This window comes from Pristis pectinata, chromosome 1 (assembly GCF_009764475.1).
Source record: "Pristis pectinata isolate sPriPec2 chromosome 1, sPriPec2.1.pri, whole genome shotgun sequence".
In the NCBI taxonomy this organism is placed as follows: Eukaryota; Metazoa; Chordata; class Chondrichthyes; order Rhinopristiformes; family Pristidae; genus Pristis; species Pristis pectinata.
The window spans coordinates 4,301,651-4,326,159 of NC_067405.1; the positions used below are offsets into that span (position 1 = coordinate 4,301,651).

At 49.2% G+C, this 24,509-nt stretch overlaps 1 protein-coding gene across 6 annotated transcripts in view; it reads left to right on the plus strand.

Annotated features, from left to right (window-relative positions):
* The window catches only part of slc4a3 (solute carrier family 4 member 3), a 150,210-nt gene that overhangs the window by 100,119 nt on the left and 25,582 nt on the right, over nucleotides 1–24,509 (plus strand). For all 6 annotated transcript variants that reach the window (XM_052014166.1, XM_052014158.1, XM_052014193.1 and 3 more), the window contains exons 13-19: nucleotides 365–584; nucleotides 2,637–2,849; nucleotides 5,432–5,580; nucleotides 11,139–11,333; nucleotides 12,868–13,056; nucleotides 14,329–14,418; nucleotides 20,022–20,188. In XM_052014166.1, the coding sequence (XP_051870126.1) occupies nucleotides 365–584; nucleotides 2,637–2,849; nucleotides 5,432–5,580; nucleotides 11,139–11,333; nucleotides 12,868–13,056; nucleotides 14,329–14,418; nucleotides 20,022–20,188 (1,223 nt within the window). The remainder of the gene's footprint in view (nucleotides 1–364; nucleotides 585–2,636; nucleotides 2,850–5,431; nucleotides 5,581–11,138; nucleotides 11,334–12,867; nucleotides 13,057–14,328; nucleotides 14,419–20,021; nucleotides 20,189–24,509) is intronic.

Consider the following 24,509-nt stretch of genomic DNA (forward strand, 5'->3'; position numbering starts at 1 on the left):
GAGAGTGGGAATGTGGAAGAGGGATAGAGAATAAGCCATGGTCGTACATAACCTGTGTGTCCCTGCCCTGGGAGTGTGTGATGGGACGGTGTAGAGGGAGCTTCACCCTGTGTCTGACCCCGGGAGTGTGTGATGGGACAGTGTCGAGGGAGCTTCACCGTGTCTAACTCTGGGAGTGTGTGATGGGACAGTGTAGAGGGAGCTTCACCCTGTGTCTGACCCCGGGAGTGTGTGATGGGACATTGCACCCTGGTGTATGTGGCAATAAACTAATCTGAATCTAATCTAAATTGTCAACAGATTTTAGCATTTTTAGCAGAGTTGTATTAATTGTTGAATTAACAAGGTCGCCCTCTTTCTGCAGGAGTTCCATGAAGCTGCCTACCTGGCTGATGACCGGCAGGATCTCCTGAATGCCATCAACGAGTTCCTGGACTGCAGCATCGTCATCCCACCGCTGGAGCTGGAAGGCAAGGACCTGCTCCGATCAGTCACTGCCTTTCAGAAGGAGATGCTGAGAAAGAGGAAGGAGAGGGAGCAGAAGAAGGTGATAAAGAAGGAGGAGTCCCTGTTGGACATCAAAGGTGAGATTAACACAGAGTGAAGCTCCCTCCACACCGTCCCGTCACACACTCCCGGGGTCAGACACAGGGTGAAGCTCCCTCCACACTGTCCCATCACACACTCCCGGGGTCAGACACAGAGTGAAGCTCCCTCCACACCATCCCATCACACATTCCCAGGGTCAGACACAGGGTGAAGCTCCCTCCACACCGTCCCATCACACACTCCCGGGGTCAGACACAGAGTGAAGCTCCCTCTACACTGTCCCATCACACACTCCCAGGGTCAGACACAGGGTGAAGCTCCCTCCACACCGTCCCATCACACACTCCCGGGGTCAGACACAGGGTGAAGCTCCCTCCACACCGTCCCATCACACACTCCCGGGGTCAGACACAGAGTGAAGCTCCCTCCACACCGTCCCATCACACACTCCCAGGGTCAGACACAGAGTGAAGTTCCCTCCACACCATCCCGTCACACACTCCCAGGGTCAGACACAGAGTGAAGCTCCCTCCACACTGTCCCGTCACACACTGCTGGGGTCAGACACAGGGTGAAGCTCCCTCCACACTGTCCCGTCACACACTGCTGGGGTCAGACACAGGGTGAAGCTCCCTCCACACTGTCCGATCACACACTCCCGGGGTCAGACACAGGGTGAAGCTCCCTCCACACCGTCCCATCACACACTCCCGGGGTCAGACACAGAGTGAAGCTCCCTCCACACCGTCCCATCACACACTCCCGGGGTCAGACACAGAGTGAAGCTCCCTCCACACCGTCCCATCACACACTCCCAGGGTCAGACACAGGGTGAAGCTCCCTCCACACTGTCCCGTCACACACTGCTGGGGTCAGACACAGGGTGAAGCTCCCTCTACACCGTCCCGCTGAACACTTCTCATCTCTATTCCATGGAAGGAGAGAATGAACTGTCTGGGTCCATTAAGTCATAGTCAAAGAGAGAAACAGTGCAGAACCTGTTGCTTCCACTCCCCCTGCCCATCCCCGGTAGGGGCTTCATTCACTGAAGATCAGCTTGCATGGCAACAATTTTCACTACAACCTGTGGAACAGGAAGAATCCATTCAGACTTGAATCTCTTCTAAATTCTGTTAGATCTCCGAGTCACAGAGTCACACAGCACGGAAACAGGCCCTTCGGCCCAAGTCGTCCATGCTGACCCAGGTGCCCACCTAAGCTAGTCCCATTTGCCCACGTTTGGCCCATATCCCTCCGAACCTTTCCTATCCCTGTACCTGTCCAAGTGTCTTTTAAATGTTGTTGTTGTATCTGCCTCTACCACCTCCTTTGGCAGCTCGTTCCTCATACGGACCACCCTTTGGGTGAAGAAGTTGCCCCTCAGATCCCTTTCCCCTCTCACCTTAACCTATGCCCTGTTGTTTTTGGTTTCCTTTCCCTGGGACAACGACTGTGCGCATTCACCCTATCTATGCCCCTCATGATTTTACACACCTCTATAAGGTCACCCCTCAGTTTCCTACCTTCCAACGAATAAAGTCTTAGCCTGCCCAACCTCTCTCCAGAACTCAGGCCTTCGAGTCTTGGCGATATTCTCAATGCACTGTTGTAATGAACTGATCTGTATGGATGGCGTGCAAAACAAAGTTCCTCACTGTATCTTGGTACACGTGACAATAATAAACCAATTTACCAATTTACTCTTTCCCCCTGAATTACCTCATGACTTACCCAGTATTAACCCCTGAATTGCCCATTACGTTGCCTCATGAGTTACCTCATTGTTATCCTGTGACTTGCCCCGTGAGTTGCCCAATGAATTACCCCCTGGGTCACCTCGTGAGCTACCCTGTGAGTTACCCTTGAATTACCCTATTGTTGCCCTGTGAGTTACCCTGCGTTACACCATGAGTTTCCCCTGAATTACCTCACTGTTACCCTATGACTTGCCCTATGAATTACCCTGTGAATTACCCCCCATAAGAAACCCCATCAGTTACCCCGTGAGTTACTCCAAGAGTTTCCCCCGAATTGCCCCACTGTTACCCCCTGAGCTGCCCTGAGCCATTCTTTGCTTCCTCCCCTAGAGCTGTGCGGGGAGGTGAAGGAGGAGGAGGGTGAGGACGACCCTCTGGAAAGGACCAACCTTCTGTTTGGGGGCCTGATGCGGGACATCAAGCGGAGGTACCCCAAGTACCTGAGCGACATCCGGGACGTCTTCAACTGCCAGTGCCTGGCCGCCATTATCTTCATTTACTTTGCTGCCCTGTCTCCTGCCATCACCTTCGGGGGCTTGCTGGGTAACTCACTCCTTTCGGCCCCTCCGGAAGATGCACCACTCTCCCTCCCTCCATCCCTCTCCTTCCCTCCTCCCTCCCTCCCCTTCCCTCCTCCCTCTCCCTCCCTCCCCTTCCCTCCTCCTTCCCTCCCTCCCCTTCCCTCCTCCCTCTCCCTCCCCTTCCCTCCTCCCTCCCTCCCCTTCCCTCTTCCCTCTCCCTCCCCTTCCCTCCTCCTTCCCTCCCTCCCCTTCCCTCCTCCCTCTCCCTCCTCCTTCCCTCCCTCCCCTTCCCTCCTCCCTCTCCCTCCCTCCCCTTCCCTCCTCCCTCTCCCTCCCCTTCCTCTCCCTCCCCTTCCCTCCTCCCTCCCTCCCCTTCCCTCCTCCCTCCCCTCCCTCCCCCTCCCTTCCTCTCTCCCTCCCTCCTCCCTCCCCACTCCCTCCCTCCCCTTCCCTCCTCCCTCCCCTCCCTCCCTCCCCTCCCTCCCTTCTTCTCTCCCTCCCTCCTCCCTCTCCTCCCTCCCCACTCCCTCCCTCCCCTTCCTCCTTCCCCACTCCCCTCCCTTCCCTCCCTCTACCTCCTCTTCCTCCCTCCACTCTCCTCTCACTCTCTCCTCCCTCCTCTGTCCCTTTCCATCCCGTCACCCTCCATCCTCCCTCCCTGACTCTCTCCCCTTTCTCCCTCACTCCTTCCTCCCTCCTCACCCTCCTTCCTCCCGTTCTCTCCTCCTCCTCTCTCCCTCCTCTCCCCTCCCTCCCTCAATCCCCCCTTCCTCCCCTTCCTCTCTCCCTCTCTCATTTCTCCCTCCCCTCCCTCCTCCTCCCCTCCCTCAATCCCTCAGACCCATCAGCCCTCCCTCGCAACTCCCGTTCCCACTTCCTCCTCCCCCTCCTGCCTCCCTGACTCGACATCCGATAAAGAACAACTTGCCTGGGTCAGTTTTCCCGGCTCTCTCCATCCCATCACCAGCAGCAGTACCGCGTACAGGTCTGGTCAGCGGATGACAGGAGAAACTACCCTGAACCAGAGAGGGTGCAGAGGGGGTGATGCCGGGACTGGGGAAAGCTGGGATGGACTGGGCTCATTTTCTTTGCAATACAGAAGGTGACTTACTTGAGGTGTACAAACCATGAGGGACCCCATGAGAGTGAGTAGGTCGGACCTATTTCCTTTGGAAAAGGGGTCCAAAAGGAGGGGATTTAATTGGTAGAAGGATTGGAAGGGAGGGGAGAAAAAATGTTTTCACTCAGAGGGTGGTAGGGTCTGGAATTCACTGCCTGGGAGGGTGGTGGAGGTAGATCAGATAAGATATCTTTATTAGTCACATGTACATGGAAACACACAGTGAAATGCATCTTTTGCGTAGAGTGTTCTGGGGGCAGCCCGCAAGTGTTGCCACGCTTCTGGCGCCAACATAGCACGCCCACAACTTCCTAACCCATACGTCTTTTGGAATTTGGGAGGAAACCAGAGCACACGGAGGAAACCCATGCAGACACGGGGAGAACGTACAAACTCCTTACAGTCAGCGGCTGGAATTGAACCTGGGTGGCTGGCGCTGTAATAGCGTTACGCTAACCGCTACAGTACTTGAAGACCCCAGAGCTGCAGGGCTACAAGACCCAGTGCAGGAGGGTGGGATTAGGCGAGGGAGCTCTTTCCCAACAGGCCTGCATTTGATGGGCCAAATGGCCTCCATGTGCCTTGTAACGTTTCTACGATTTGGTGAACAAATCCAGGGTTGGCTCCTTGGTGGATGTTTCAGCGAGACCGCGCTTAACAAGGTCCTGCAGAGTCTTCCCATTCAACTCTACATCCACATACCCATCGTAAAGTTGGTGGGGGGGGGGGGGGAGGAGCAGGTGGAGGGAGAAGAAGCATCTGTGGTTGGAGGTCACTGCACTTGGTGAGGGTGTGGAGGTGACACCAGGATGTTGTCTGGGCTGGAGCATTGGCTCCTGAGCACTATGCTTGGTGTAGGCACTGAGAGAATCGGGAAAGAGAGAATAGATTAAAGTGAAATATGTGGAGGAGAGGGATTGATGGGATTGCTCTGAGAGCTAGGATGGATTTGATGGGCTGAATGTCCTCCTTCTGTGCCATTGGAAAAAATGAAATTAAGCCCCAGCTTTTTTGTCCAACATGGATCTTATATGAGGGGTATAGATAGGGTGAATGCATGCAGGCTTTTTCCCCTCAGGTTGGGTGAGGCTAGAACTAGAGGTCATAGGTTTAGGGTGAAAGGTGAAATATTTAAGGGGAATCTGAGGGGAAACTACTTCACTCAGAGGGTGGTGCGAGTGTGGAACGAGCTGCCAGCGGAAATGGTGGATGCGCGTTCAATTGTAACATTTAAGAGAGGTTTGGATAGGTATATGGATGGGAGGGGTTTGGAGGGATATGGTCCAGGTGCAGGTAGATGGGACTTGGCAGAAAACTAGGCTAGACTATGCTCTATGGATCTGATGGACCAAATGGTCTCACTTGGACCATGTATTTCATGATTGCTTGGTTCTAAGATCTTGAGACAGGGAGGCAGAGGGAGGTATCTCTATGAGATACAGGCTTTACAGCCCTTCTAATGATGGGACTTCCACCTTTTTCAGGTACGAAGACTGAGGGGCTGATCGGGGTGTCAGAGTTAATCGTCTCCACATCAGCGATGGGTATCTTCTTCTCTCTCCTGGGTGCACAGCCCCTCCTGGTGATTGGTTTCACAGGTCCGCTGCTGGTGTTTGAGGAAGCCTTCTACAATGTAAGAGCGTTACTAAGTCCTGTTCTGCAAACACACAATGCTGAAAATACTCTGTAGGTCAGGCAGCATCTGTGGAGGCAGGGACAGAGTTAATGGTTTGCATCAATGATCTTTCATTGGGACAAGTTAGAAATGGAACAAGGTTGCAGGGAGCAGCGGAGGGAACAACAGGGGATAGTATTGGTATTGGTATTGGTATTGGTTTATTATTGTCACTTGTACCGAGGTACAGTGAAAAACTTGTACAAGGTAAAACTATACAGAATGCAGAATGAAGTGTTACAGTTACAGAGAAAGTGCAGTGCAGGCAGACAATAAGGTGCAAGGTCATAATGAGGTAGATTGTGAGGTTAAGAGTCCACCTTATCGTTCTAGGGGACTGTTCAATAGTTTTACAACAGCGAGATAGAAGCTGTCCTTGAGCCTGGTGGTACATGCTTTCAGGCTTTTGTATCTTCTGCCCGATGGGAGGGGGGAGAAGAGAGAATGTCCATGGTGGGTGAGGTCTTTGATTACGTTGGCTGCTTTACCGAGGCAGCGAGAAGTGTAGACAGAGTCAATGGAGGGGAGGCTGGTTTCCGTGATGTGCTGGGCTGTGTCCACAACTCTCTGCAGTTTCTTGTGGTCACGGGCAGAGCAGTTGCTGTAGCAAGCTGTGATGCATCCGGATAGGATGCTTTCTCTGGTGCAGAAGGTATAAATAGGAGTAGATAATTGAAACCAAAATCAGCGCATTTATTAACTGTATCTTGCTAACAGACTCTTGTTTAAAAATCTCAAGGTATTGGTATTGGTTTATTATTGTCACATGTACCAAGGTACATAGAACATAGAACACTACAGCGCAGTACAGGCCCTTCGGCCCACGAAGTTGTGCCAACATTTTATCCTGCTCTAGTATCTATCTAACCCTTCCCTCCCACATAGCCCTCCATTTTTCTATCATTCATGTGACTGGTACAGAGGAAAACTTTGTTTTGCATGCCATCCATACAGATCATTTCATCACATCAGTGCGTTGAGGTAGCACAAGGGAAAACAATAACAGAATGCAGAACAAAATGTTACAGTTACAGAGAGAGTGCAGTGCAGGCAGACAATAAGGTGCAAGGCCATGATAAGGTAGATTGTGAGGTCAAGAGTCCATCTTTAACATACAAAAGGTCCATTCAAGAGTCTTATAACAGTGGTGTAGAAGTTGTCCTTGATCATGTTTGCAAACCAGAGAACTTTGGCACTAAATGTACTTCTGCAGCTGTATAACATTCTGGTTAGGCCACATTTGGAGTATTGTGTGCAGTTCTGGTAACCCCATACAGGAAGGTTGTGGAGGCTTTGGAGAGAATGCAGAAGAGGTTCACCAGGATGCTGCCTGGATTAAAGGGCATGAGCTATAAGGAGAGGTTGGACAAACTTGGATTGTTTTCCCTGGAACATCGGAGACTGAGAGGAGATCTGATAGAAGTTTATAAAATTCTGAGAGGCAGAGATAGGGTGGACAGTGAGAATCTTTTTCCCAAAGTAGAAATGTCAAATACCAGAGGGCATAGGTTTAAGTGGAGAGGAGGAAAGTTTAAAAGAGATTTGCGGGGCAAGTTTTTTTACATAGAGATCATAGAACATAGAACACTACAGCACAGTACAGGCCCTTCAGCCCACAATGTTGTGCCAACATCTTATCCTGCTCTAAGATCTATCTAACCCTTACCTCCCACATAGCCCCCTATTTTTCTATCATTCATGTGTCTATCTAAGAGTCTCTTAAATGTCCCGAATGTATCTGCCCCCACAACCTCTGTTGGCAGTGCGTTCCACGCACTCACTCTGTGGGGGGCAAAAAACTTACCCCTGACATCCCCCTTATACCTTCCTCCAATCACCTTAAAATTATGTCCCCTCGTGTTAGCCATTGTCACCCTGGGAAAAAGTCTCTGACTGTCCACTTGATCTATGCCTCTTATCATCTTGTACACCTCTATCAAGTCACCTCTCATCCTCCTCCTCTCCAAAGAGAAAAGCCCTAGTTCACTCAGCCTATCCTCATAAGTCATGCTCTCCAATCCAGGTAACATCCTGGTAAATTTCCTCCGCACCCTTTCTAAAACTTCCACATCCTTCCTATAATAAGGCCACCAGAACTGAACACAATACTCCAAGTGTAGTCTGACCGAGTTCTATAGAGCTACAACATCAGCTCGTGGCTCTTGAACTCAATACCCTGACTAATGAAGGCCAACACACCATACGCTTTCTTAACAACCCTATCAACCTGCTCAGCAACCTTGAGGGATCTTTGGATGTGGACCCCAAGATCCCTCTGTTCCTCTACACTGCTAAGAATCCTGCTATTAACCTTGTATTCAAATTCGATCTCCCAAGGTGTATCACTTCACACTTATCCCGGTTGAACCTCATCTGCCAGTTCTCAGCCCAGCTCTGCATTCTCTCAATATCCTGTTGTAATCTACAGCAACCTTCTGCACTATCCACAACACCACCAACCTTTGTATCATCAGCAAACTTACTAACCCACCCTTGCACATCCTCATCCAAGTCATTTATAAATATCACAAAGAGCAGGGGTCCCAGAACAGATCCCTGCAGAACACTACCGGTCACTGATCTCCAGTGGTGGGTGTCTGGAACAGGCTGCCGGGGGAGGTGGTGGTAGCAGATACAACAGTGGTGTTTAAGAGATGTTTAGACAGACACATGGACATGCAGGGAATAGAGGGATAGGATCATGTGCAGGCAGATGGGATTAGTTCAATTTGGCATCATGGTCAGCACAGACATTGTGGGCCGATAGGCCTCTTCCTGAACTGTACTGTTGTACGTTCTAAATATTCATCGGGTCATTAATCTGGGAACCAGACACTTTGACCCAGTTATTCTGCATTCACCATCAAGCACTCACTACACTCACTCTCCCCATTTTACTCTCCCCACATTCCCGTCAACTCCCCCAGATCCTGCCCCTCACCCACACACTGGGGGCATGTTTACAGCGGCCAACTAACCTACCAACCCGCAACTCTCTGGGATGTGGGAGGAAACCGGAGCACCGGGAGGAAGTCTACGGGGTCACAGGGAGAACCTGCACACTCCACACAGGAGCACCGGAGGTCGGGATCGAACCCGGGTCTCCGGAGCTATGAGGCAGCAGCTCTACCAGCTGTGCCACTGTGCCAGCTTCAACAAGAGAGAATTTTGGTAAAGAAGTACGACGATATCTTGACACTAACAACCTGGGGAAAATTGCAACCCCTGAAAGTTAAACCAACTTGTTATTTCTTTACAAAAGCATTAAGACGGTGTGTTCCCACATAAAATAAAATTCAAAGATGGTTTAAAAGCCAACATGAAGAAATGTAACATCGACATCAACAATTGGGAAACCAATGCCAAGGACAGGAAACTCTGGCAAACCATCATCCGAGAAGGAGCAGCAACTTTCGAGGCCGACAGATGTGCAGAGTTAGAGGAACAGAGTAGAAAATGGAAAGCAAGGCAGCGACAACCAAAGCCCGATCCGCCGTCTGGAACTACCTGTCCTGAATGCGGAAGAACTTTCAGAGCCAAGGTTGGATTCATAAGCCACTTGAGAGCCCATAAGTAGATCAACGGAAGGAATACCATCATCCTCGACCTCGAGGGATAGCCACGATGATGAAAGCAGCGGGCTTATTGACACGGCAGGATGCTCACCTATGTGCACACTGAGTCTTCAGGCTCCAGCTGTGGGCAGTCTGGCCTTTGCTACAAAGCAGCAGCACCACATAACTCTGGAGTCATTCAGAGGCCCTTCAGCCCATCGGGTCCATGCTAACTCTCAACCACCCATTTACATTAATCCCATTTTATTCTCCCCACATTCCCATGAACTACCCCTCACCCACACATTGGGGGCAATTTACAGTGGCCAATTAACCCACCAACCTGCACATCTTTGGAATCACAGGATCACAGTGTATCCACACACACAGGTACACAGAGTGCAGTATGTACATGCTTATAGATATACTACAAACCATTGTTTACAACCATTGCTGCTGCCAGATTCTGCTCTAACTTCATCTACAAGTTTGCAAATGATACCACTGTAGTGGGCCATATCTCAAATAATGATGAGTCAGAGTACAGGAAGGAGATAGAGAGCTTCGTGACATGGTGTCATGACAACAACCTTTCCCTCAATGTCAACCAAACAAGAGCTGGTCATTGACTTTAGGAAGGGGGGTGGTGTACATGCACCTGTCTGCATCAACCCTCCTGTCAAGAGGGTTGAGAGCTTCAAGTTCCTCGGAGTGAACGTCACCAATAGCCTGTCCTGGTCCAATCACGTAGACGCCACGGCCAAGGAAGCTCACCAGCGCCTCTACTTCCTCATGGGGCTAAAGAAATTTGGCATATCCCCTGTGACACTCACCAACTTTTATTGATGCACCATAGAAAGCATCCTACCTGGATGCATCAAGCTTGGTACGGCAACTGCTCTGCCCAGGACCGCAAGAAACTGTGGAGACTTATGGACACAGCTCAGCGCATTACGGAAACCAGCCTCCCCTCCATGGACTCCATGTCGATACCTCTCACTGCCTTGGTGAAGCAGGCAGCATAATCAAAGACCCCACCCACCCGGGTCATTCTCTCTTCTCCCTCCTCCCATCAGGCAGAAGATACAGGAGCCTGAGGGCACGTACCACCAGGCTCAAGGACAGCTTCTATCCCACTGTGATAAGACTATTGATGAGATGGACTCTTGACCTCATGATCTACCTTCTTGTGACCTTGCACCTTATTGCACTGCACTTTCTCTGTAGCTGTGACACTTTACTCTGTACTGTTATTGTTTTTACCTGTACTACCTCAATGCACTCTGTACTAACTCAGTGTAACTGCACTGTGTAATGAATTGACCTGTACGATCGGTTTGCAAGACAAGTTTTTCACTGTACCTCAGTACAAGTGACAATAATAAGCCAATACCAATACCAATTACAAAGAAGTCCTTGTCCTCTGGCTGCAGTGTAACACTGGGAGTGGTGGTACAGACTACTCTGACACTTCTGGAGACTGGTTCCTGTGATTAATACATGATTTAGCAAAGTCAAAGTCGAGTTTATTGTCATGTGCACGAGACCATGTGTGCACAGTTGCAATGAAAAGCTTACCTGCAGCAGCATCACAGGCACAGAGCATCAGATAAGCAGCATTCACAATAAAAACATAAATTAAACATAAATTATACACAATGTTTACAAAAAACCCCACAATTAGAACAAAAAAAATTTGACTTGTTAGCAAAGACCCTAATGCAGGCTGCGGTGTATCTGCAGAGGATGCTTTCTAAGGTGCATCTATAATAATTGGTGAGGGTCCATGGGGACATGCCGAATTTCTTTAGCCTCCTGATGAAGTAAGAGCCTTGATTAGTTAGCAGACGAGCTGTGTTTGATAGCCAGCAAGTTAAAAGCTATCTCTTCTCTCCCCTTTCCTCCCGTTGTCTGAACCACCCTCCCCTTCCCTACCAACCTCCAACCCAACCCTATCACCAGTTCAGCAAGAACCAGAATATTGACTATCTCACTGGCCGTGTATGGATCGGGTTTTGGCTCATGTTCATTGTGCTCATCACAGTGGCTTTCGAGGGCAGCTTGCTGGTACGATATGTCTCCCCCTTCACCCAGGAGATCTTCGCCTTCCTCATCTCTGCCATCTTTATCTACGAGACCTTGAAAAATCTCTGCATGGTAAGTGCTCATCCAATCGCTGACAAACCTGTTTGCTCATCAACACCACTGCCAGATTTTTTTTTATTCCAAACTAAACTTTATTCATCACAATAAACAAACTATATGCAACAATAAAACAGTGCAAACCTTTACATTCGTGTTCGGATCAATAATTAGTGTTACCTTCTTATACCTTCAACAAGTTTCAGGCAGACCAAAGGGCATCTTTCACCGAGTTGATGACCTTCCAGCAGCACTTGATGTCCGTCTCTGCGTGTGTCCCCGAGGACAGCCCGTAGATCAGAGAATCCTCAGTTACACAGCTGCTGGGGATGAAACGTGACATGTCTTCGGAGATGGGAGTTTGCTGGAATGATGTTGGGAATGAGGGCCTGCAGAGACCCAGAGAAAGGACTGTTCCCTTAGAGCAGAGGTGGCTAAGGGGAAATTTAATTGAGGCATCACTATCACCAGGGGGGTTGGATGAAATGATAAACTAGTTCCAGCAGGAGGGAGATGAGGTGTCAAAATATGTCACAGGGAAAGAAAAAAATAATGTTGTGTACAGAATTTAACTCGGATAAGTGTGGAGTGATGCATTTTGGGAAGTTCAACCATACACAGCGAATGGCCAGGGAGTGTTGTAGATCAGAGAGACCCAAGGATACAAGTACATAGTTCCCTGAAAGTACCGACACATGTAGGCTGGTGAAGAAGGCATCTGGTTTTCTTGCCTTCATCAGCCCTTGGCACTGAGTACAAGAGTTGGGACGTCATGATACAGTTGTAGAGAATGTTGGTTAGGGCACACATGTAGTATTGTGTGCAGTTCTGGTCTCCACACTACCCGAGGGCTGTGATTACAGCTGCAGAAAACACTCTCCAGGCCTTGAGTTAAAAGGAGACACTGGATAGGCTGGGGCTGTTTTCATTGGAGCAAAGATGGCTGCTGAGTGATCTTATAGAGGTTATAAAATCACGAGGGGTGTAGATAAGGTGGGTGGGAACAGTCTTTTTCCCAGGGTAGGGGAGTCTTAAACTAGAGGGCATAAGTTAGTGAGAGGGGGAAGATTTAAAAGGGGCCTGAGGAGCAACCTTTTCACACAGAGGGTGGTGGGTAGATGGAACGAGCTGCCAGAGGAAGTGGTAGAGGCGGGTACAACTACAACATTTAAGAGGTATTTGGGCAGGTATGAGAAAGGTTTAAAGGGAAATGGGCCAAACATGGGCAAATGGGACTAGCTCGGGAAGGCATCTTGGGCAGCATGGATGAGTTGGGCTGAAAGGCCTGTTTCCATGTTGTATAACTCTATGAATCTATGAGTTTTCATTGAAATGAGTTGCCTGAAGAAGCAAAAAGGAATTAAAGAAATATTTGGAGGGCAAAATTTGAGAGGCTGTGGGTAAAGGGTAGAGTGAGTGGGACCAGCGCAAGTCTGATGGATCAAATGGCCTCATGTGTTGTAGCGTTCTGTGCTCTGTTTCGGTGCTCTGCTCTGTGCTTCGTCCTCACAGAGGTCTCGGTTGGTGACTTTCTCCTCCCCGTCTCCAGGTCTTCTCGGAACACCCACTTCTCAAGACCTACCCGGCCAGTACACAGGCGACAGCCAACTACACGCAGGATATGATGGTGCAGATGCAACCCAACACGGCCCTGCTGTCTCTGGTCCTGATGGTTGGCACCTTTTTCACCGCCTACTTCTTGAGGAAGTTCAGGAACAGCCGGTTTCTTGGGGGAAGTGTAAGTATGGGTGAGGAGTAATACCCCATCCACACTCTCTGCCCTCCCTGCCATCCCCTCCTTGCTCCAAACAAAGGTAAATTAGGTCCGGGCCAAAGGTTGTTCAGAGAGGGAGAGAGAGAGAGAGGAGCAGAGCTTCAGGGAAGGAATTCCAGAGCTTAGAGCCCAGGCGGATGTAGGCACAGCCAGCAGTGGTTGGGGGAAAGGGTCACTGGTGATTGGTTTATTATTGTCACATGTACTGAACTTTGTTTTGCATGCCATCAGCACAGATCATTTCATCACATCAGTGCATTGAGGTAGTACAAGGGAAAATAATAACAGAATGCAGAATAAAGTGTTACAGTTACAGAGAAAGTGCAGTGCAGGCAGACAATAAGGTGCAAAGGCCATGATGAAGTAGATTGTGAGGTCAAGAGTCCATCTTATCGTGCTGGGGAACCATTCAATAGTCTTATAACAGTGGGATAGAAGCTGTGCTTGAGCCTGGTGGTACGTGCTTTCAGGCTTCGTATCTTCTGCCTGATGGGAGGGGGTGAGAAGAGAGAATGTCCGAGGTGGGTGGGGTCTTTGCTTATGTTGGCTGCTTTACTGAGGTCATTCCATACATAAGTACATCAAGGTAGTACAAAAGGAAAACAAATGCAGAATATAGTGTTACAGTTACAGAGAAAGTGCAGTGCAAGTAGACAAATAAAGTGCAAGGAACACAACGATGTAGATTGGGAGAAATCTCGTTCAGCGAGAAATATAGTCCATTAAGAGGAGGCTGGTTTCTGTGATGTGCTGAGCTGTGTCCACAACTCTCTGCAGTTTCTTGTGTTCTTGGGCAGAGCAGTTGCCATACCAAGCCGTGATGCATCTGGATAGGATACCGAAGAATGCTATGACCTTGTAGAGGCTGAAGAAAGTTACAGCGATAGGGAGAGAGTCAAGGACAGAGCTGTAAATGGGAGTTGTAACCGGCTGTTGGAACCAGCATTGGTCAATGAGTGAATGGGGCTTGGTTCATGTTTAGAGAAGGTGCCAGCAATGGGTTAGAAGCAATGGGGTAGGGTTCCATCATCAGAGGGGCTGAGGCGGTGTTGCCAGTGGTGGAAGTGGACATCTTGGTGAAGGAGAAGGTCAGGGTGAGAAGCTCAGAGGACCCAAGGTTCAGCCTGAGATGATGTTAAAGATGGAGCCCAGTGTCCGAACCCACTTGGAATTGGCTGCAGTAGTGAAGATCTCTGGATCTCCAGCGGTCTACAGATTACCTCCCCTCTCTTCCAGGTGCGACGGATTATCGGAGACTTCGGGATTCCCATTGCGATCCTGGTGATGTTAATCGTGGACACCTCAGTCACAGACACCTACACAGAGGTAAAGGGGTATAAGTCAAACTATGTGTCGCAAGTAAGTTCAAGTTTATTGTTGTCACAGTCAGACATACCCAGGGTATAAATGCCATTAGGTTTTGGCAGCAGCAGCAGAGTACGTTACAAACATGACAAACATGTTAAAATAGACTTAAATTTAACATGATATACATAACTTGCATGACAAAATAGACAACTAAGTAAGCATAACAACACTAGTGTAAGAGTGTGTGGGGGGGGGAATATGCTCTAAGAGAGTGTTAGGGTTTTTTCAGGTGGGTTCAAGAACCTGACGGCAGTGGGGAAGAAGCTGTTGTTGAACCTTGAGGTGTGGGTCTTCAGGCTCCTGTACCTCCAGCCTGATGGCAGCATCCAGAATAGGGCACGGCCCAGATGGTGGGTGTCCCTGATGATGGATGTCGCCTTACTGAGACATCGCCTCCTGTAGATGTCCTCGATGGTGGGGAGAGCTGTACCCGTGATGGAACTGGCTGAGTCCACCACTCTCTGTAGCCTCTTGCGTTCCTGTGCACTGGAGTTTCCACACCAGGCCGTGATACGACCAGTAAGAGTGTGTGATACGTAAATTGGTAAATTGGTTTATTATTGTCACATGTACCGAGGTACAATGAAAAGACTTGTTTTGTATGCCATCCATACAGATCATATCATCACATCAGTGCACTGAGGTAGTACAAGGGAAAACAATACAAGATGCAGAGTAAAGTGTCACGGCTACAGAGAAAGTGCAGTGCAGGCAGACAATAAGGTGCAAGATAATAACAAGGTAGATTGTGAGGTCAAGAGTCCCTCTTATTGTACAAGAGGATTATTCAAGAGTTTTATGACAGCGGCCGTCCTTGAGTCTGGCAGTTTGTGCTTTCAAGTTTCTGCCTGATGGGAGGCGGGAGAAGAGAGAATGTCCGGGGTGGGTGGGGTCTTTGATCACGCTGGCTGCTTTACCAAGGCAGCGAGAAGTGTAGACAGAGTCCATGGAGGGGACGTTGGTTCCATGATGTGCTGAGCTGTGTCCACAACTCTCTGCAGTTTCTTGCAGTCACGGACAGAGCAGTTGCCGTACCAAGCCCTGATACATCCGGATAGGATGCTTTCTATGGTGCGTCTATAAAAATTGGTGAGGGTCAAAGGGGACACGCCACATTTCTTTAGCTTACTGAAGTAGAGGCACTGGTGAGCTTTCTTGGCAGTGGCATCTACATGGTTGGACCAGGATAGGCTATTGGTGATGTTCACTTCTAGGAACCTGAAGCTCTCCACCCTCTTGACCTCAGCACCGTTGATGCAGACAGGTGCATGTACACCGCCCCCCCTCCTGAAGTCGATGAGCAGCTGTTTTGTTTTGCTGAAATTGAGGGAAAGGTTGTTGTCAGGATAACATGTCACTAGGCTCTCTAACTCCGACTCATCATTATCTCTATCTCCTTCCTATACTCCGACTCATTGTTATTTGAGATTCAGCCCACTATGGTGGTAGTGGTTTAATTTTGTCACAGTGTGGCACAGAGCACACAAGTGTGCAAAGCGCACTGTTGGCTTCTTGGTTGGAAGTGGAGCGGGTAAAGACAGCAGTATTTAGCATGGGTGAGGTGCCGGAGGACTGGAGGATAGCTAATGTTGTTCAAGAAAAAACTCTAAGAATAAGCCAGGAAATTTTAGGCCGGTGAGCCTGACATCAGTCGTGGGTAAGTTACTGGAAGATATTCTAAGGGACAGGATATATAAGTATTTGGATAGACAGGGCCTGATTAGGGATAGTCAACATGGCTTTGTGTGTGGCAGGTTGTGTCCAACCAATCTTATAGAGTTTTTCGAGGAGGTTACCAAGGAGGTCAATGAGGGAAAGGCAGTGGATGTTGTCTACATGGACTTTAGCAAGGTCTTTGACAAAGTCCCCATGGGAGGCTGCTCCAGAAGGTTAAGTCACTTAGCATTCAGGATGAAGTAGTCAATTGGATTCAATGTTGGCTTAGCGGGAGAAACCAGAGAGTGGTAGTAGATGGTTATCTCTCTGATTGGAGGGCTGTGACTAGTGGTGTGCCGCAGGGATCGGTGCTGGGTCCGTTGTTGTTTATCATCTGTATTCATGATTTAGATGATAATATGGTAAACTGGACCAGCAAATTTGTGGATGACACCTATATTGGGGGCATAGTGGACAGTGAGGAAGGCTATCAAAGCTTGCAGTGTGATCTGGACCAGCTGGGAAAATGGGCTGAAAAATAGCAGGTGGAATTTAATACAGACAAGTGTGAGGTGATGCACTTTGGGAGGACAAACCAGGGTGAGACTTGCAGTGAATGGTAGGGCACTGAGGTGTGCGGTAGAACAAAGGGACCTGGGAATACAGATCCATAGCTTCGCGAAAGTGGCGTCACAGGTAGAGAGGGTCCTAAAGACACTTTGGCCTTTTGGCACTTTGGCCTTCATAAATCAGGGCACTGAGTACAGGAGTTGGGATGTTATGTTGAACTTGTACAAGATGTTGGTGAGGCTGAATTTGGAGTATTGTGTGCAGTTCTGGTCACCTACCTACAGGAAAGATATCAATAAGCTTGAAAGAGTGCAGAGAAAATTTACACTGATGTTGCTGGGACTTGAGGACCTGAGTTATAGGGAGAGGTTGAATAGGTTAGGACTTTTTCCCCTGGAGTACAGGAGAATGAGGGGAGATCTTATAGAGAATTATACAAGATTATGAGGGGTATCGATAGGGTGAATGCTTGCAGGCTTTTTCCTCTAAGGTTGGGTGAGACTAGAACTAGAGGTCATAGGTTTAGGGTGAAAGGTGAAATATTTAACCTGAGGGGGAACTTCTTCACTCAGAGGGTGGTGCAAGTGTGGAACGAGCTGCCAGCGGAAGTGGTGGACAAAGGTTCAATTGTAACATTTAAGGGACGCTTGGATAGGTGCATGGATGGGAGGGGTTTGGAGGGAACTGGTCCGGGTTCAGGTAGATGGAACGAGGCAGCAGATTAGGTTGGCATGGACTAGATGGGCTGAAGGGCCTGTTTCTGTTCTGCAATACTCTATGACTCTATTAGGAACTCTGTACACCAGCGAGACACAACAACATGGCCTGGGAACATCGGACAAGTCACGTGGGACTATGAACATATGCCCCTGCCTCTTTACCCAGAGAATGGGACCACCTGGAATGCACTCCTTGTGCAAGCAGAATCAACCTGACCTTTCAATAAGGAATTGGATTGGCAGGAGGGAAAATCATTTGCCGGGATCTTGGGAGAGAGTGGGGGAATGGAACTGGGGGCTGGCATGGATTTGATGGGCCGAGTGGCTGTCCTGGTTCTGTGCCTCAGTGTGGTCCTTCAAGTGGGAGGGAGTGGTTGGGAGTTGAAACTGGGTTCTACCTCCTCCTGCAAGGTTATGATGAAGTCATACAGTGCTTCATCCCATGAGGTCTGACCAACCATCAAGCACCCATCCATACCGTTCCCACTCACCAATAACTGGTTGATAGACATGGAGTTGTACAGCATGGAAACAGGCCCTTTGGCCCAATTTGTCCATGCTAAGTTACCTGCCTGAGCCAGTCCCATTTGCCTGCATTTGGCCCGTACCCCTCTAAACCTTTCCTATCCATGTACCTGTCCAAGTGTCTTTTAAATGTTGTTATTGTACCTGCCTCGACCACTTCCTCTGGCAGCTCGTTCCATATACCGACCACCCTCTGTGTGAAGAAGTTGCCCCTCAGGTCCCCTTTCCTATCTCACCTTAAACCTGTGCCTGTCTAAATGTCTCTTAAATGTACTGATTGTATCCAATTCCACTCCCTCCCCGGCAGCGTTTTCCAGATATCATGGAAAATCAAACACTACAGCACAGTACAGGCCCTTCGGCCCACGATGTTGTGCCAACATTTTATCCTGCTTTATTATCTATCTAACCCTTCCCTCCCACATAGCTCCCCTTTCTTCTATCATTCATGTGTCTAAGAAACTCTTAAATGTCCCTAATGTATCTGCCCCCACAACCTCTGCCGTCAGTGCGTTCCACACACCCACCACTCTGTGTAAAAAAACTTACCTCTGATATCCCCCTTATACCTTGGTATTGGTATTGGTTTATTATTGTCACTTGTACTGAGGTACAGTGAAAAATCACCTTAAAATTATGCCCCCTTGTGTTAGCTATTTTCGCCCTGGGAAAAAGTCTCTGACTGTCCACTCGATCTATGCCTCTTATCATCTTGTGCACCTCTATCAAGTCACCTTTCATCTTCCTTCTCTCCAAAGAGAAAAGCCCTAGCTCGCTCAATCTACCCTCATAAGACATGCTCTCCAATCCAGGCAGCATCCTGGTAAATCTCCTCTGCACCGTTTCTAAAGCTTCCTTCCAATAATGAGGCGACCAGAACTGAACACAATACTCCAAGTGTGGTCTAACCAGAGTTCTATAGAGCTGCAACGTCACCTTGCGGCTCTTGAACTCAATACCCCGACTAATGATGGCCAACACACCATACGCCTTCTTAACAACCCTATCGACCTGCGTGGCAAACTTGAGGGATCTATGGACGTGGACCCCAAGATCCCTCTGTTCCTCCACAACCCTTCTCTGAGTAAAACCTTCCCCCTCAAGTCTATCTCACCTTCAGCCTATGCCCCCTTGCTTCTGATACCCCTACCGTGGGAAAAAGGTTCTGACTATCTGCTCTCTTATACCTCCATCAGATAACCCTTTAACCAATTGTCTTCCACTCCTTGGTGATCCAAGTGCTCGCCTAGCTACTTCTATAATGATATGGGAGTCTCTGCCTCCACAACCTGGGGAAAACCCATGTGGTCACGGCGAGAATGTGCAAACTCCACACACAGACAGCACTGGAGGTCGAGATCGAACCTGGGCCGCTGGAGCTGTAGGCCAGCAGGTCTAATAGCTATGCCACTGCGGTTTAGAGAGCAGGAGATATCATCTAATCGCAGCAGGAACTCCCAGGAGAGACCCAAGAAGCAAATGCTGATGAATTGGAACTTTTGCTCAGAAAGCAGTGGCTACAAGCTCAGTTAATAATTATGTGGGTAGGATGTGCAGAGTCCAGTTCAAGGGATGGGGTGTCCAGGCAGGTGCTTTGCATGAGGATACAATGAGTCCATGGTCTCAAAGGATCACGGAACAGGATGTTAAGATGACGGGAGATCTCACTGAAACCTACCGGATACTGAAAGGCCTGGATAGAGCGGACGTGGAGAGGATGTTTCCATCAGTAGGAGAGTCTAGGATCCGAGGGCACAGCCTCAGAATAAAGGGACGTCCCTTTAGAACTGGGATGAGGAGGAATTTCTTCAGCCAGAGGGTGGTGAATCTGTGGAATTCGATGCCACAGAGGGCTGTGGAGGCCAAGTCATTGGTGTATTTAAGGCAGAGATTGATAGGTTCTTGATTAAGGGTTACGGGGAGAAGGCAGGAGAATGGGGTTGAGAAAAAAAATCAGTCATGATTGAATGACAGAGCAGACTTGATGGGCTGAATGGCCTAATTCTGCTCCTATATGCTATGGAAGGGCAGAATGGTCTCCAGCTGTTCCCATGTACACAGACCTGACGTCCAACGTCTCTCTCTCCACAGAAACTGAATGTACCCCTTCATTTCTCCGTCACCTCTCCCGACAAGCGGAGCTGGTTCATACATCCCCTAGGCAAGGACAACAGCTTCCCGCTGTGGATGATATTTGGTGCGGCGATTCCGGCCCTACTCCTCTTCATCCTCATCTTCATGGAGACCAACATCACCACGTGAGTACGGCCCCTACCTCTCCTCCCCCTACGTAGGCATCGCAGGAGTGAATCCAGCAGGTTTGGGGACGTTGGGTAATGCCCACCACAGCTCAAGTTGATTGTCACTCCCAGGGTATAAATGCCATGAAAATGAGTCTCTTGTAGCAGCAGCAACAGTACACCACAAACACAACAAACATAAGTTAACATAAACTTAAATTAACAAATTATACATAACTTACATGACAAAATGAACAGATCCACACTAGTGCAAGTTGAGAGAGAGAAAAAGAATTATAGTGTGAGGTAGAATTAGGGTCTTTCACCTGACTTCCTCTGCCTAAAGTCCACAATCAGTTCCTTGGTCTTTCAGGTGGGTTCAAGAACCTGACGGCAGTGGGGAAGAAGCTGTCGTTGAACCTTGAGGTGTGGGTCTTCAGGCTCCTGTACCTCCTGCCTGATGGCAGCATCGAGAAGAGGGCACGACCCGGATGGTGGGGGTCCCCGATGATGGATGTCGCCGTCCTGAGACATCACCTCTTGTAGACGTCCTCGATGGTGGGGAGAGCTGTACCCGTGATGGAACCGGCTGAGTTCCACCACTCTCTGCAGCCTCTTGTGATCCTGTGCACTGGAGTTTCCACACCAGGCCCTGATGCAACCAGTCAGAATGCTTTCCAGTGTACACCTATAGAAGTTGGTCAGATAACATGCTGAATCTCTTTAAACTTCTAAGAAGGTAGAACTTCTGGAATGCCTTCTTCATGGTTGCATCTGTGTGTTGGGCCCAGGATAGCTCCTCGGAGATGTTGACACCCAGAAACTTGAAGCTGCTCACCCTTTCCACCGCTGACCCTTCACTGAGGACTGGTGTGTGTTCGCCTGACTTCCTCTGCCTAAAGTCCACAATCAGTGCCTTGGTTTAGTTGACATTGAGTGTGAGGTTGTTGTTACAACACCACTCAACCAGCTGACCTATCGCACGCCTGTATACCCCCTCATCGCCATCCACGACTCTGCCAATAACAGTGGTGTCATTGGCGAATTTGTGGATGGCGCTGGAGCTATACTTAGCCACACAGTCGGAGGTATAGTCTTGTGAGCGGTGTGAACACTCATTCCGAGAGTGCGCGAGGGACCCACAGTGGGAGAGTGTAGGTTGGGTTTGTCTGATGTGCAGTGCAGGATTGTCAACAAAACCCAGCGCCATTTGGAGCAAACCAGTGGGAGCTAGAATGGGTGACCAATACTTGGTCATAGAGGTGGCTCAACAAGAGACTTAAAGGGTGAGAGAGAGGCAAAGTCAAGCTTATTGTGGAGCAACACACAAATTGCTGGAGGAACTCAGCGGGTCAGGCAGCATCTGAGGAGGGAAATCTGGAGATGGAGATCTGGAGCCATACACAAAATGCTGGAGGAACTATAAACTGAATTTTTTGTTATATGCACAAGTACATGCATGCATAGGTGCAATGAAAAACTTACTTGCAGCAGCATCACAGGCGCATAACATCAGATAAGCAGCATTCACAAGAAAAACATAAATTAAACATAAATTATACACAATTTTTACAAGAAAGAACACAATTAGAACAAAAAAAAGTCCATTTTGGTGCAAAGTGGTCACAGTGTTGCTAAACTGCAGTGATTAGGGTTGTGCTGGTTGGTCCAAGAACCGAATGGTTGAAGGGAAGTAGCTGTTCCTGAACCTGGTGGTGTGGGGACTTCAGGCTTCTGTACCTGCTGCCCAATGGGAGCTGTGAGAAGATGGCACGGCCCGGATGGTGGGGATCTTTGATGATGGACGTTGCCTTCTTGAGGCAGTGCCTCCTGTAGATACTCCCAATGGTGGGGAGGGATGTGCCCGTGATGTATTGGGCTGAGTCCACTACTCTCTGCAGCTCCTTACGTTCCTGGGCATTCGAATTGCCGTTCCAGACCGTGATGCAACCAGTCAGGACACTTTCAACAGCACATCTATAGAAGTTTGTTAGAGTGTTCGGTGAAAAGCCCAACCTCCCTGACTTCCTAAGAAAGTAAAGATGCTGGCACGCCTTCCTTGTGAGGCAGAGGTTTAGGGAGGGAATTCCAGGGCTCAGGGCCCGGGGAGGTGAGGGGATGGCAGCCAGTGGGGTAGGAATTCCATCTGGGGAGGACTGGAAGGACAGGATATGTGGAGTGGTGTGTTAGAGGGAGGTAGGACAGGCGCTGATGTTGGTCACAGCGAGCACACGGGTAGTGGATCAACAGGTCTCGGCATGGGTTAGGACATCAGGGGCAAATGTTTGGATGATTATTTCCAATATTTTAGAAATTCAGCCAGGGCTGCTCGCTATCCAGTGACCCCTGAAGAATTTGCATTTATATAGCATCTTTCACATCCTCTGTTGATGGGCAACTTTTTCATCCAGAGGGTGGAACGAGCTGCCAGAGGAAGTAGTTGAGGCAGGTACAGTAACACCTAAAAGACATTTGGACAGATACATGGATAGGAAAGGTTTAGAGGGGTGTGGGCCAAACGCGGGCAAATGGGACTAGTTTAGATGGGCGTCTCAGTCAGCATGGATGACTTGGGCTGAAGGGCCTGTTTCCGTACTGCATTACTCCATGACTTAGAACTGAGGCCAAAGCCAACCAGGCATCGGACCAAGAACAAGCCCAGATTTAGTCCTAGGTCTATCCTGGAGGAGGTTGTCTAGCGGGAGTAAAGTAAAATCATAGGAGGTAATCCTGTCTCCTTCCTATAGCACCCCCAGTCCTGCTATTAGCCTGGTAAATCCAGCAGGCGGCGATAGGTTTGGGGAAGTTGCGCGATGCCCACCACAGTCAAATAGTCTTGTGAGTGATGTGAATATTCATTAGAAAAGTGAGGGAGTTTGCTCCCATAATGGAGGGCAGGATTTGTGCAGGTTGGGTTTGCCTGGAATGACCTTTAGGGTGGATGGTGTGGGGAAGCAATGGTGGGGGAAAAGAGGGTAATGGGGGCCGGAGATGGCAGGGGGTGGGGTAACGGGGGTTGGAGGCATGGTGAGGACGGACTGATGGGGTTTGGGGTGGGCTGAGGGCGCAGATGGAGGGTGAGGCGTGGACTGGTAGGTCAGGAGGGATGGAAGTTATTGGCGGTTGGAGGATGTGTTGGCAATTGAGAGTGGTAGGAAGGCTGGGAACAGTTGGGATTGGGTGCATTTGAGGTTCAGCAGGCTGTAGGTTCATAGAACATAGAACAGTACAGCACAGCACAGGAACAGGCCCTTCAGCCCACCATATCTGTGATGGACACAATGCCAAATTAAACGAAATCCCTTCTGCCTGCACATGATCCACAACCCTCCATTCCCTGCACATCCATGTGTCTATCTAACAGCCTCTAAAACGCTATCATTGTATCTGCCTCCACCAGCACCCCTGGCAGCCCGTTCCAGGCACCCACCGCTCTCTGTGTAAAAAAAACCTACTCCGCACATCTCCTTTAAACCTTCCCCCTCTCATCTTAACTGATGTCCTCCAGTATTTGACATTCCTACCTTGGGAAAAAGATTCTCACTGTCAACCCTATCTCTGCCTCTCATAATTTTATAAACTTCCGTCAGGTCTCCCCTCAGCCTCTGACGCTCCAGAGAAAACAGTACCATAGAACCATAGAACTATACAGCACAAAACAGGCCCTTCGGCCCACCGTGTCGTGCCGTCCATCAGACCACCCTCACACTACCTAACCCCTTCCTCCCGCATATCCCTCTATCTCACGTTCCTCCATATGCCTATCCAACAAGCTCTTGAACCTGTTCAATGTATCTGCCTCCACCACCACCCCAGGCAGTGCATTCCATGCACCAACCACTCTCTGGGTGAAAAACCTCCCTCTGACATCTCCCCTGAACCTCCCACCCATAACCTTAAAGCCATGACCTCTCGTCTTGAGCATTGGTGCCCTGGGAAGGAGGCGCTGACTGTCTACTCTATCTATTCCTCTCAGTATTTTATATACCTCTATCATGTCTCCTCTCATCCTCCTCCTTTCCAGTGAATAAAGCCCTAGCACCTTAAGCCTCTCCTCATATTCAATGCTCTCTAATCCAGGCAGCATCCTGGTAAATCTCCTTTGCACCCTCTCCAATGCCTCCACATCCTTCCTATAATGAGGCGACCAGAACTGAACACAGTGCTCTAAATGTGGCCTAACTAGAGTTTGGTAAAGCTGCATCATCACCTCGCGGCTCTTAAACTCAATCCCACGACTTATGAAAGCCAACATCCCATAGGCCTTCTTAACTGCTCTTTCCACCTGTGAGGCAACTTTCAATGAACTGTGAATATGAACCCCCAGATCCCTCTGCTC